This window comes from Copidosoma floridanum, unplaced genomic scaffold, assembly GCF_036245765.1.
Source record: "Copidosoma floridanum isolate Cflo_tuat_1 unplaced genomic scaffold, Cflo_Japanese_pri ptg000015l, whole genome shotgun sequence".
NCBI lineage: Eukaryota > Metazoa > Arthropoda > Insecta > Hymenoptera > Encyrtidae > Copidosoma > Copidosoma floridanum.
The window spans coordinates 4,576,916-4,591,199 of NW_028321892.1; the positions used below are offsets into that span (position 1 = coordinate 4,576,916).

Genomic DNA, 14,284 nt, shown 5'->3' on the forward strand with positions numbered 1-14,284 from the left:
AAAAAAAAAGTTTTCTACACGCCGTGCGCGGGGACCTCGATTATGAGCTATCTGTTGTGGCTCTAAGGACCTCGATTTACCCACGCGACTCACAACTCGTGCTGTGCACTCGTGTGAGTGTGTGTGTACGTCGAGATCTTTGCAGAGCCACGTTAGATGGCTCATAATCTTGTTCCCGCGCACGATGTGTCAAAAAGTTGTGTACACTACACGTGGGAGTGGTTGGGTGATTGACACGCGTGCGTCAATCGCCTTCCTTGCGCACTAGTATCGTAATGTACTATTACAATTTAAATTTTTATTTCTTTCGAGAAGTGTCAAAAATTAATGAAAAATTTTGAAAATGTTTTACATTATATATGTTAATATACAACGGTACTCCACTTTGTAAATCTTTGGGTGATGCTGACAGGGCCGCTAGTATTTTTATCAAAAAAAAGTTCAGTGTATTAAGGTAAGTATTTTGTAAGGTTATAAGAAGTAGAAATATGAAAAATGAAGAGCCACGTTTTTAAAGTAAGAAGTCAATTTTTATTATTATTTTTTTCTGTACAACTTTTGTTTACATTTTGCTGATCATGTTTCTAAAAATCATGTGAATAATAATCTCACACGCCTCTTATTTAGTCCAGCCCATTGTCTGTGACATCAATTAAGCTATTATAGGACCAGTGTTTTCTGTTTTTTTAAAGGAACACTAAGGCAACGCTTAATTTGTATGTGTGTATATACATATATTTTTGTACGTTGATATAAATATATATATACTACATTTCAGAGCTATCAAGAAAAAAGAATGATCAGTAACACAACTCAGAGCATCAGAGCATATTAAACAAATCAAAGAACTTTTGAACTGCTTAAAATTATAATTATAAGACATTACAAGATGCAGTTTTTCTAGCACCTTCTGACCCACAACTAATAAGTACTATACTATTTTACTTCTGTTACTATACCATATCAAAAAACAGTGGCTTAAGGTGGCTCATCAAGATGTATTCAATGTTGAATATTATGTCATAGATATGCAATCGAAAACGACAGTTTTTTTTATTTATTGAAGGTACTTAAAATTGTATGTTCGTTACTATTAAAGCAGACTATATCTACTAATTATGTTAATTTGCACAACCAGTCGATCATTGTTACTATTACATTCATGTTGATTTCTGTGCATATCAATAAATAGAATTCTTTTTTTTACAAATGTTTACAATATTTTTTCTTATTTAGTTGTTGTGTGCACATGTTAGATGTCTGCTTGTTCACGGCTAAAGTCTCAGTGTTGCTGATCGCATACATAACTACCTTCGTCCCAGATAATTTTTTAATATTCCTAGATACTTCTAAGTTATTTTATACAATCAGAAGGCTTATAACTTTTATCTTTAGTACCTAGTTTCGTAATATAATTAAAGGTCTATTAAAACAAAATCAATCATACTCTATCAAAGTTAAATGATTTTGTATAATGACCCACGTAACACATACATTTGCAAGTGATTCGTTTTTAAAGATTTTCCTGGTACTATGGTTTGAAGTATTAAGAGGACATTCGTGTTATATTTAAGTATAATGCTTTTAACTTTCTTTTGTAGTTAACGAACTTGGATTTCATGATGAGCAACCTTAATGTTATAAGTTATTACTTAATTGTAGCATCAGCGCTATGCTAAGTAATCTTTGATTCCTTTATAATTTGTTGTATAGCTTTATTTGTATAAAAAAAGTTCCGCATATTTAACCTTTGTACAATAATATACTAAACAAACTTTAAATAAATTACAGTTGTCACAATAATTTAAATAGTAATAAAAAAAACATAATTATAAATAATATTATTAATAACGACAGTACCATTGTTTTTATTAACAATGTTTACCAATAAACGTGGTATGTTTTAATAACACAATTTGAATACAAGTCCTAAGTATCATTAAAAATTTAACCTTGTAGATAAAAAATAAGGTAAACATTGTTGATGACTAATTTTTTTATTAAAAATTTTTTGTTTTATTTACAGTGGTGGCTGCATGATATTTTCTATTCAAACATCAGTATCATCGTAACAAATTGTATATGACTGATCAAACAAGTTATTATTGATAAATATTAATAATATCCATTTATAAACAATGCTATCACCTTAAAATTAAACTAATAATCACAAGGGAAACAAAGAATTATGATCTAAACAAAATATACCATGCTATCACCTTAACTATACTGACTTCCATAATCATAAACAATGTACGATAAACAACTTAACATATTGTTCTTAAGATACTTAAAGAGAAGGCATTGAGATTGATAGAAATAACAAAAATAATTATAATTATTATAATGACAATATAAATGATAATATTACTACATACAACGGTCTAACTGTAAAAGAAAACAGTTAATTTGTATTCAAAAACAACAACTGCAATAATGATGTGCGTAGAATTAAATTTCTATAAACAATGCATACTTGCTACTTTAGAAAAAATAAACATTAATTATATTTTTAAAAGGGCCATTTGATCATCTAGTTCAGCGTAGAGAATAAGTCTCGACCCTTGATCACAATTGAATATTGCTGCAACGTACTGGAAAAAGAGATTAAGTTAAGGATGGCAAGTTGGTGGGAGTCATATAATTCTATGTTGCTCACTGCTTCTCCTTAATCCCGCTGAGGAGAGCATGACCCTCCAGGCTTGAACTCAGGTTACCAAGGTTGCCAAGATTACTCAAGTTTCCTAGGTTTCCAAGGTTGCTTAAATTTCCAAGGTTGGGCTGGTGGGCATAGTTGCGAATTTGGTGCAAGCTTATCAAGTGGTTAGGAAAAGAGCTGGTAGCACTTTGGTTAACAGATCCAGCTGATCCACTTGCCACTCCAGAAGGCCCACTTGATAAGTTCTTCTGCGATCCAAAAGCCTCATAGAGGTATGGTCGCGAGGCTGTTGAGTGATGGCTTGCTGGATAGTGCAAATGGTTTAAAGGATTAAGTGGATGCTGCATCGAAGATATCGAATTAATAGAGATAGATGAGATCGGTGTAAAAGCTGAGCTGCTGTTATTAGGGTGATGGTCTGACTGTTGAGATTGAAGGTTCTGTTGGCGTGAGTCAACAGCGTCAAGAATGTCTCGCTGAACGTGCTGATGTGATGGTGGTGGTAGTGGCGGGGGAAGCAGCATTTCACCACCAGTATTACTGCTACTGGTACCTGGTGATTGATGATGGTGGTAATCATTGGTATGCTGGTGCTGCTGGTGCTGCTGCTGATGATGTTGAGGTTGCTGCTGTTGATGGTGAGAATGGTGGTGTTGCTGTTGTTGCTGTTGCTGGTGGTGGTGATGGTGGTGGTGGGGGTGGTGAGGTAGTGCCGACGATGTCGATACCGATGACGATGATGATAGTAGTGGTGGTGGTGGTGGTGGTGGTGGTGGTGGTGGTGGTGGTGGTGGTTGTAACCGCTCATGAAGCTGCTCAGCTACGGCTGCAGCAGCCATGACAGAGTCGGGGCTGACTTTTGGCCAATAGTGGTCTACTGCTGCTGCAGCTGCAACCGCAGCAGCTGCCACTTGATGGTGTGCTGCTACGGTAGCCATTGCGTGTATTGAAGCTGGCCTTAAACCCGAGCCAATTATTGGTGGTCGTTTGTCCGTACGCTCTGCATGTTTCTGCATATGCTTTGCAAGGTAAGTCTCTTGGGTATAGCTTTTACCACAGTACTGACAAATATGAGTTTTTAAGTGCTTGGACTCCTTATGTTTTGGTATGTGCTCGAGAAGACTCGGCTCATCTGAGAAGCACTTGTAGCAGGAGTTGCATTTGTAAGGCTTATCTGTCTGGTGACAACGAGAATGGCTCTGCAGATTACTTAACTGGCTAAAGGCTTTTGTGCAGCCAGGGTGCCGACACTTGTACGGCTTATCACCCGTGTGTGTACGGATATGTTGCTGCAAGTGGCTCAGCTGTGTAAACTTTCGCTGGCAGATCTCACATCGGTAGGGTTTGATGCCAAGATGAATGCGAGTATGCTGAGATAGGTAAGACGAATTGGCAAACGCTTTTGAACACTGAGTACACTTATACGGTTTGGCTTCACGCATATGTATCTGCGTGTGTAGTTGCAGATCTGCCTTGCTCCCAAATACCTGTAATAGAAAAACAGAGAGATAAGTTTTTAAAATACATAGATATATCTTTACTATGTATTAATTATTTTTTAGTTGTTATTTTTCTCATGCAGCGCAATATTGCTGCTGCTTTCTGTATAGATACCTGAACTATAGTATATAATGTACAAACCCACACTCATGCTTCTATAAAAATGAGAGTTGAGTATGCGTACAAGCGTTCATTAAATAGCAAATGATAAAACGAGACTCCGAGACAACTATGCACATGCATATTTATAAATTATGTTGCGCCCCTTGCTAGCACGTAGTCCAGAGAGAGAGGCTGACCTTGCTGTTCATAATGTATAGTCTAGAAGTTTGTGACACAACTCGCAACTTGCTACATTACATAGTTGGGTTTAACGAGTGGCCAATGCTGCAAGATGCAGGGTACTTATTACACGTACAATAAACGATCTCAGAACGTGAACAAAGGGCTAAGGGAAGAGGATTAGTTCGACTTATTTTCTGTAGATCTCTACACTGAGAATAATAATGAACTTTCTTCGATTGCCGTACACCCACTACATGTTGAAACTAGTATTAAGATGCATGAATCTCGTTCACTGAGAATTCCAGTGAACGCATTCAGCACTTACTATTGACGTCATTATATATGTTGGTACAATTATTTGGATGACCAAACCCACTTTACTAGTAATTCTATGTGAACGTTATGTGAGTGCTGAATTTTTTTTCATTTTTTATCTTTAATTAAATTTTTCGGTGAAAATAAAGTGATAGAAAAATTTGACCAGTCAAAATTTTTTACGTTGTTTGTGGGTTTAATAGGGATGAATCAACTAAAATTTAATTTAAAACAATTCTCATGTATAACGATAACTTGAATTATTCATAATCTGCAAACGAGATTATTACTGCAAAATAGATTTTAAATAAATATACCTTCGATTTATGCATAAACCTTTTAACCGTATACTTGAAAAAAATAATGCAACTAAACATCCTATTGAGAAGAACATCTTTATTCAATATTTAAACCTAACACAGATATTAGAGAACAAATTGTCATTATATAAATATGCAGCAACGATGTCTTTGTCTAGCGACATAAACAAGAATAATTGTTGTATGCATAATTCCAAAATAAAGATTTTTGTAAGCGCGCAATGTTGAGTTTAACACTTTATTTCTAATATTTACAAAGTAGTTTATGCATGGTGTCAAAGTCAAAGTCACAACAGCTTAAAAATTGATTTTGTCACTGTTTATAATTTTTCTCTATCTTTTCCAATTGAATTTTACTCTATTTATCTTTTATTTATGCATAAACAATTTAAAATTCTATCTAATAGGTTATTCCACTCAATTTGAATGGACAAGTTTAATGATATTTGGTAAATTAACTAGAAACAACTGTTAAAGCAGTATGCCCTGCATGCCAACTACTTTCACGTAGAATTTGAAGTGGAGTAAATTTGTTTATCTGAATAGTCGTATTAATTTATAACGTAAATGCCATGTATTCCTGAAGGAATTTTCAGCGAATAAAATTCATGCGTCTGAATCCTTGTTTGTACATATAATATTGAGCTTATTTGCTCCGAGAATGACTGCAGCGCACTTCGCTCGTGGTCAAAATTGGCATTTTAAAAGTACAGTAAAGTATCTTTTTGTATGATGGTGTAAAAAAATGTTATGTTAGAAATTATTACACTCTTATTGATAACATTCTGAGAACAGAAAGCTTAGTAATTCTCAAAATTATTACACTGTTTCAATCAGTCAGTATAAGTCCAATCGTTTCTTTGATAGAAATCGAAGCAGAAATATCATAAAACTTTGACTGACTGATAAACACGCACTTTCGTTGAAAATACAAGAACCTATCATACACGTAGAGCGGACAAGATGACTACTTTGATACTTCTAATGTCTATTGATTGATGATTGCTAAGAAAATCTCAAAATAGGTAGCTCGTATGGGTAACTTTTGACTCCTGTAACGATTATAAGTATATTGTTTTCTCTATAAATTCTATTTTCTTAGATATTTGATGGAAACAAGAAATGATGTTCAATTTGGTTCAGTTGCGTTTCTTCAAATCGCACCCATTCACCACCATGAGCGCTGGCATAGATTCTCTTATCTCTTCCAACTTTATTCTTTGAGCAAATACACAGTGAGCTAATAGCATTCGTTGCAGTATTCTGTTTATAAAATTTTTTTATCCACAAGATCCAGTGATAACAAGCTACTATTAGGTCAACAAGGTCTTAAATTATACCAAGCCGTAGGACTGCGGTTTTTTAAAATAAGAGCAAGTAATAATATGTACCGTTACTATGAAATTGTATTTAATATGGCTTACATAAGCCACCCATCGTTTTAGTACTCACATGAGAATAGCATTTCAAAGATTTGCGAGCCCAGTAGCCCAGTGAGTAAAGTCTAGATATCAAATTTGAGACAAATGTGAAATGAATAGATCCATGGAGAAAAAGTATTAGACATTGTAGTTTAGCCAATTTTGAGTGATTAGACGTCAGAATATTATAATTTAAACCAAAATTTTTTTAAACATTTGATAACAGTTAAGTAAAATAAGAGCAAGTAATAATATGTACCGTTACTATGAAATTATATTTAATATGGCTTACATAAGCCACCCATCGTTTTAGTACTCACATGAGAATAGCATTTCAAAGATTTGCGAGCCCAGTAGCCCAGTGAGTAAGGTCTAGATATCAAATTTGAGACAAATGTGAAATGAATAGATCCATGGAGAAAAAGTATTAGACATTGTAGTTTAGTCAATTTTGAGTGATTAGACGTCAGAATATTATAATTTAAACCAAAATTTTTTTAAACATTTGATAACAGTTAAGATTGAAAAACATTTCGCCATTTTGTATGCTGATTCTGTTTGAGCCAAATAAACCAAAAAATAATAGAAGCAGAAAACTTTGACCAATTTGTCTAACCAAAAAAACTATCTATTTTAACGCACTTGATTTATTGAAAGGTTAAAATTATTATTTAATTTCTGCAGCTTTCAATACTAATCCACCCGATGTCTTGGATATTTAAAATCATCTTTGTTTTTAATTATTGCCAAAATGGCTGATGCAAGTTTTAAATGGCATCCTTTGGATAAAATTTCTAAACATTAATTGAAGGATAAACATGATAACGATTCTTAAAAAAATGAAATAAATACTGTATGAAGTCATGCTAATGACATAAAGTAGGAATTATTGATCTAAAAGGCCGAATAATTATGAACATTTTTATGATGATAAAAACGTTTATTTGTTATAACAATGCTTTTTCAACAGCTGCTATGGCTTGAATAAATCTGGCCTTATATGAGAGTGCAACACATTGAGGATTATGAATACATTTCACAATTTTGATTCAAAAGATTGACTCATTATTGTCATTTTCTTGAAAATTTTTTTTATACCACTAAAGTTTTATAAAAAATACCAAGTAAGTGTATAAGTTTATCACTAGCGTAATATAGCAAGGCCTAAATAAAAAATTTTCTTACTCAATACCAGTACAAAGTTACGTAAAAACAAGTACCTATAAGACACTAGGGTTAATTAAAATGCTATAACGTTTCCTTGAACATACATCACCAGCCAATTTAAACAAATTTTTTAATTAAAAAAACTTATTTGAGTAAAAATTAAAAAAAAACCAACTAGCCTTAAATATATGTATTTAAGGTTAGGATTCATGTTTTCCAGCTTTTAGCAATAACTAGTAGAGTTTGAGCTAAAATTACTTGCAAAAAAAATCGAAACACAGTCTATTGATGTGAATAGATCATTTGATAGTGGACATATAACTTTTGAAAAGTAATTAAAATTAAAAAGAAGAAAAAACATGACACTGGAGCTAAAACTCACACATAGAGGTAAATGACTTTATCACTGTGAATTTAAATGTTTGACTGTGCTTAACTATTTATTCCTCTATGTTTTTTGATGTCAATTGAAGTTGTTCCATTTTATCGTCATCAGGAGTATCTAGTGCGATTACAATGAAGAACAGTTTTCTGTTATATTACTTATTTTTTTTTTTTCAAAAATTGTTTTAGTCTTGATATGACTTGCTTGCACTACTGTAGACGGTTATAAAATCAGCATCAGTTACTTCACCCCAACTGTTGGGTGGATATCTCCCATAAAAGTTTCATGTTGAAGCCCAGGCCCACTTACAGCGCACCAACTACTGCAAACGGCTACGAACTTTCGTAGCTTAGATTCATTAAAATTCATTTAGTTAAATAGTTATACTTTTTACAATATAAAATACGACTCTTGATTGCACGTTACTAATGTCCAAATATCTCAGCACACGAATTCTCTAATCTGCTTTTCTTATTTTGTATTATTGATGAGTATGCAGTAATTATTGTCTGCGCAGTAATGGAGTAATTTATCCCTGTAAATTAGTCATTCCTCAACAAGTCAATGTACTGAGAAAAAACTGGTTCACAGAGAATTCTTACAAAAATAAATAGCTTAGTCCCACACATTCCAACCAAATCTAATAAGATTATTCTCACCCCTTTATCATACAAATATACATTACATACTTGGGTTTGTAGCTCTATATTATCTTTATCACTGCTAGCAAAATCTAAACATAAAAAAAATTCTTTGTAATATTTACACAATTAACCAAGCAATAGTGATTCTCAAAAGAATTTAAACATTTAGTTTACGAAATTATTGAAAATGTGTACTCTGATATAGTTGTTACTGCACTGTTGCAGCTGTAGAGCAGTGGGTTGGGAGAGTGAGACAGATACAGAGACTAATTGAGGCTCTGACAAATTTTAAGTAAACAGCATTTTAAACTGCGAAAATGTCATTGTAATACTACGAAATTCTAACAATACTGTACAACTGATATAATATTGCAGGTAACTGTCCACGATAATGGGAAATAAAGCTTTGAAATGCAATATCCAGACAATGTGAGTATATGTTGCAAAATCAAAAGTAAAAAGAAAAAAATTTAGCACTATTTAGATGGTATGATTATACATTCGTTGTAGTCACGTAATATCGCAGTAAGGCGGAGGTAATAGTACAAAAAAACATTCAAGCCACAAATTTTTGTAAATACATGGTCAATATCTTATTTGTATTATTGCAATGAATTATTTTTATAATATTATCATACCATTAAGTAGTATCTTATTGTTTAGCAATATTACTGCAGTATTGGATAACTTGAATTAACGTTACAAAATGTTGTTGCAACACATCCGCAACGTACATTACAATATTTATGCTACATTAAGCCACAATTGTATGCTACAGTTGAAGAAAGAATTTGTCATTTTTCTACAGAATTTCCATGAAAAAACAAAAGAAACAGTTTTGTTAAAATTAAAATTTAGCTTCATTTATTTCTTTAACAATTGATGAAAAAATTGCCAATTTTTTATTTAACTTTGCTAATATCTCCGCTTCTATTGCTCTTAAAAAAATTTTTTCGACCACTAATCTCTTGGTCATCCAATTTCCCATACAGAAAACACTTTTTCAAATGCATTATTTATTTTTAGTAGCACGATAAAGGTAAGAGAGTGTGGAAAAAAAATTTTTTCATACCGAAATACTTTAAATCGACGTAAAAAGAATTATCTTGTTAATTTTAATATAACCGTGAGAAAATATAGACATTAAATTGCACAACTTAAATCTATTTGTAAAATTGCAAAATAACTGTTACAGTTTTGTTAATTAATTTTTAAAAACAACACTTTAAAGTGTTACTACAAACTTCCGGTCGGTCAATCAACATTTGGCGTTGGTAAGAACATTGTATTTAAGGTAGTCTATTACCTTCCACTTTTTAACTTCGGTTTCCTTGAAAAAAATGTATGTTATAAAATAAATTTCTCTTTTTTGGAATAAATTATAAAAAATTATTCCTACCGCATTGATTGTTAGGATAATAAAGTTGCAAGTTTGAAATTTTAACACAGGTTATAATTGGACTTTTCGAATACAGGCAAAAAGAGATACTTAAATAACTAAGAAAATTCTGAGAAATACACCATTAAAAAATTAACATTTCGTACTATTTTATACAATTTTAAGATTGTTGGGTCACTGTATGAATACAAAGTAGTGAATCATTGAACAATTATTATGTAACTTGTTTGCTGCACTCATAAATATCTCAAATATTTTGCAACAATGCAGCCACACACACACACACGCGCGCGCGCGCACGCACACACCCACATGCGAGTATGTGTGTATTGCAAATGTATGACGACTATGATGAGCTGATCGACACTGTTGCCATATCTCAGCATAAAGAAATAATAAGCCTTTTCTACATTTAAGACTTATGCGTATTTTTAATGCACTAATAGATGATGCATTGTAGATAGGCCAGTGGGTGATAGACTATCCCTTAATGTTTGTAATGATAACAAATATAAAAGATTAATTTTTGTGGATTCTGACATTTTGCCACCAAAAATTTTATTTTGTAACTCAAACAGTTGCAAATATTTCAGTTAATTTCTTATACTTTTTTTTCCAACAAACGTCATTGGGTTTGTCATAAAAAAAATACGAATTAAAAAAAAAAATGCTGTAGGTTACTCTCAAGCCGAGATATCAGAAATTAGCGTTTTTTGCAACAACGATATCATGATTGAATTTTTTTATTGAAAAAAAAATTTGTCTACCATCTTAATGTAATTCTGCACTACATTGCCAAAACACTTTATCAATTTTATTGAAAGGGTGACTAAAAAAAATCAAGAAAGTCGCATCGCAATAGTCAGGGCAGCTCAGTGTTTTCATCCGTAACCTTCTCTTGCGACTAGGTGACCAATCGGTTGCAGTGCACATGGGTCAAAACATGGGCTGCGGCTGGTGTTTAAATTTCAATTAGTCGTTGTACAAGTTTTCACTAATCTAATGAACGTAATTTATTTAAAATCAGATGTAAGAAGACTTTCACACTACTTGAACTGCTCTTGGTAGTAATAGTAACTAGCAAACATTAAGCACCAAGTTTAACATAAATATAATATTACCCTTTAAGATCTAGAAAACCATAACAGGCAGTTCAGGGGGTGTGCAAGATATTGCAGATATTTTAAATACATTTTTTTTATTTACTTCATAAATATTCCCTTATCATATTATAAAATGTACTAAATTTTAGTAAAAACCCACACTATAAGGATTAAAAAAAAAAAAAAAATTTAGAAACCTGTTTCAAGTAACATGAATTTTAAAGTATTAAGTAGTGGGACTGCAAGTAATGCAAGTTGGCAAGCTGGTCCCAGAGGGCACTTTTTTTTAAAAATTTAATTATAAATGTTTCACGAACTGGATGAGAATTCGAGAGGTTGTCATTGAAGTTCCAATGTACCTACACTCAAAATTTGTTACCAACTTAGCGTAGAAAATTTGGCGTAAAAACTCTGCAAAAATAATACTTACAGGCCGGTAGACATACGAATGGTAATGGATTTTTACTAAACTAGATAAAAATAACTGTAAACACGCTCACGACAGTCAACTAATGACAGATTTATAGCTAAGATCACGAGCTTTCTCCTCGTACTCCAAAATTTGGGGCTTAGCGTGGATTTTACAAAGATATTTAACGGAGATGCCAATTGTTTGTTGATTTTCTGTGTGCTCAGCTCGGAAGGTGCGAGACTTTTTGTCTGTATAGTTATATAGTACAGCATACGTTACATTTCTTGAGCATGCGCACAACGAGAGCGCAAGGTCTCAATGTATATTTATATATGTGTATATATATAAATATATATATATATATATATATATATATATATATATACATCGAGTAGCTAGTACTGTGAACAAACTCACTGGCGTACCACCTTAAGAGGGCTCCTACGACTGCAGCTGAGGTCAAAGACAAACAAAAAATAAAGTTTTGTTTTTCAATAAACAAATGTGTCTGAAAGTCATTATGATATTTTTAATAACGTATGAAGTGGGAAGAATGATATTTATGTGTGTAGTTTAACTTTGTACAAAAAATTAATTATTATTTTGACCAGTCTAGTGCATACGAGGGTACACCACCTGTGTTGGTGTAGTATAGTGACGTAATATATAGGTATATGGTATATATATGTCGTGTTTGCATGCCTTTCTGCTATTACTCTACCTCTATAGTGTTTAGTATCTGTATGTCATTAACATCATTTAATTGATAAACAATGGATGACGGTCCTTGTAATCCACCTAAAAAAAAAGAATACCACGCACATAGTCTCAAGAGGATGGAGGAAAGGCAAGTTCATGAAAAAAAGTATGCAACAAAATATGAGAAAAAAAAGGCACTCAAGAGGTTATACCAGGTATGTTTGTAAAGTTAATTCTTGGATGAAATATGAAATGGAGACGTATTAAGTGATGTTAATTGTAAATACAATTATTCGATAATAATAATGCTAGGTACATACAAACTTCAAGCTATACGAATCTCAATTTTTGGAAAACTCGCGTGATTAGGTGAACAAGTACGTCTGCTACCCACGTGACCTCCTGACCTCCCGGACACTATTTATTTATTTCCATCACAAATATCTCGCTAAAATGGTCCTTTATCCACAATTTTTAATACAGCATATTACAGAGGAAGACTTCATCTACAAAACGTATATATTCAGTCTGCTGGGACATTTAATTTAGGTTTATTATAAGCGAAAACAAATTGTTTTTCACGCTGCCCCATGGGAACACGTGCTAATAGTTACAACTTTGAGCTCGGATTTCTCAAAATTTTGACCCATTCGAAATATAATTTAGACCACCATTAAATTCAGTAGACTTTTATTTACAAGAAATAATATATCTCTGTTTGGGGACTTTCGTGAAGGAGCCCCCTTAAAGGCTTTCTAAGATTCAATCGATCTACGCTGATTGGCTTTACTGTATTCTGACTTGTAGTGGTAAAGACGAAAAATATAATAACATGATTGATACACTAATATAAAATATATTTTTAATACAAGCTTATTTTTAGTTAAGTATTGTAAAAACGCATTAAAGTCATCTGTTTTTAATAATGATTCAGATAATTAGTAAGTTTAATATTCTCTATAAGTTTTAGAGTTTTTAAGTACTTTACGCCTTTTTTATCACTGGAGTCCAGAATATGATACATATGATAGCTCACATACATATCATAGCTATTGAGCATATTATACATTTATACTATAGCATATCCTGATGTTTAAATAATTTAATTTTAATTCAACTTATTTATTGGCGTCGTATTGATTGTACATATAAGAGTCATATCGTTACGTAAGAGAGATGGACTAGTGGTACTATCTCTGTAGGCAACTGCAAGCGTACAGTTTTGCGGATGCTTGGTGATCTCTGCTCTGACAAAGCATGTAAGGCAAGATCTCGTCTGTCGGTCAAAGCATGCGGTCATGCATGCGAGCAGCCATTTGTCGTTAGCTGTATTGTGTATCGTTATGTGAAACTATTTTCTTACTATCAAATCCTATGAATTATTACTAAGTATGTTTACTCTTTTCAAGATCGACAAAATAATCCTTTTATATTAACAGTATCATCTGCCACTTTCTTCTTTTATCCTCTCCACTACATAGAAACAGTTATGGTCACGATTCCACATTTTTTGGCTATGGTAGTAAAAAGTTGAGCCCAGTCACTTACTTTAAGGCAAACACCGCTGATTAGTTGACAGATTTAACGGTGGTGGCACTTGTGTTAAATTTTTCTGAAGTGCATTTTGAAGTAAGCTATATAGAGGGCTCAAAGTTTTCATCACCACAACCACATCCAAATCCCGTTAGATGGCGCTTATGCTGATAACCAGGAACTATGCGATGTACACATATTCTGGCTATAAAAATTTCCGATATTGAATCCGCCTAACCCAATGTTGATTCACTTTATGCTATAATCTAAATCAGCACCATCTCTAGTACGAACTGTCATACTAACTCCCAAAATACACATACTTTTTATGGAAACATTTTTTCACTATGCAACCGACAAAAAAGTATTTTCAGTTTGATAGTAATACTTAACACTTAAAAAAGTTATCTTGTTTGTCAGAGATACGCTAGTGTAGAAAAAA

At 32.7% G+C, this 14,284-nt stretch overlaps 1 protein-coding gene across 1 annotated transcript in view; it reads right to left on the minus strand.

Moving 5' to 3' along the window:
• Nucleotides 1–2,199: 2,199 nt before the first annotated feature.
• Nucleotides 2,200–14,284, minus strand: part of LOC106644332 (uncharacterized) — a 152,802-nt gene continuing 140,717 nt past the window's right edge. Inside the window, exons 2-3 of the mRNA XM_014359779.2 lie at nt 2,660–4,146; nt 2,200–2,594 (exon numbers count right to left, since the gene is read on the minus strand). Of these exons, the coding sequence (XP_014215265.2) occupies nt 2,534–2,594; nt 2,660–4,146 (1,548 nt within the window). The 3' untranslated portion in view covers nt 2,200–2,533. The remainder of the gene's footprint in view (nt 2,595–2,659; nt 4,147–14,284) is intronic.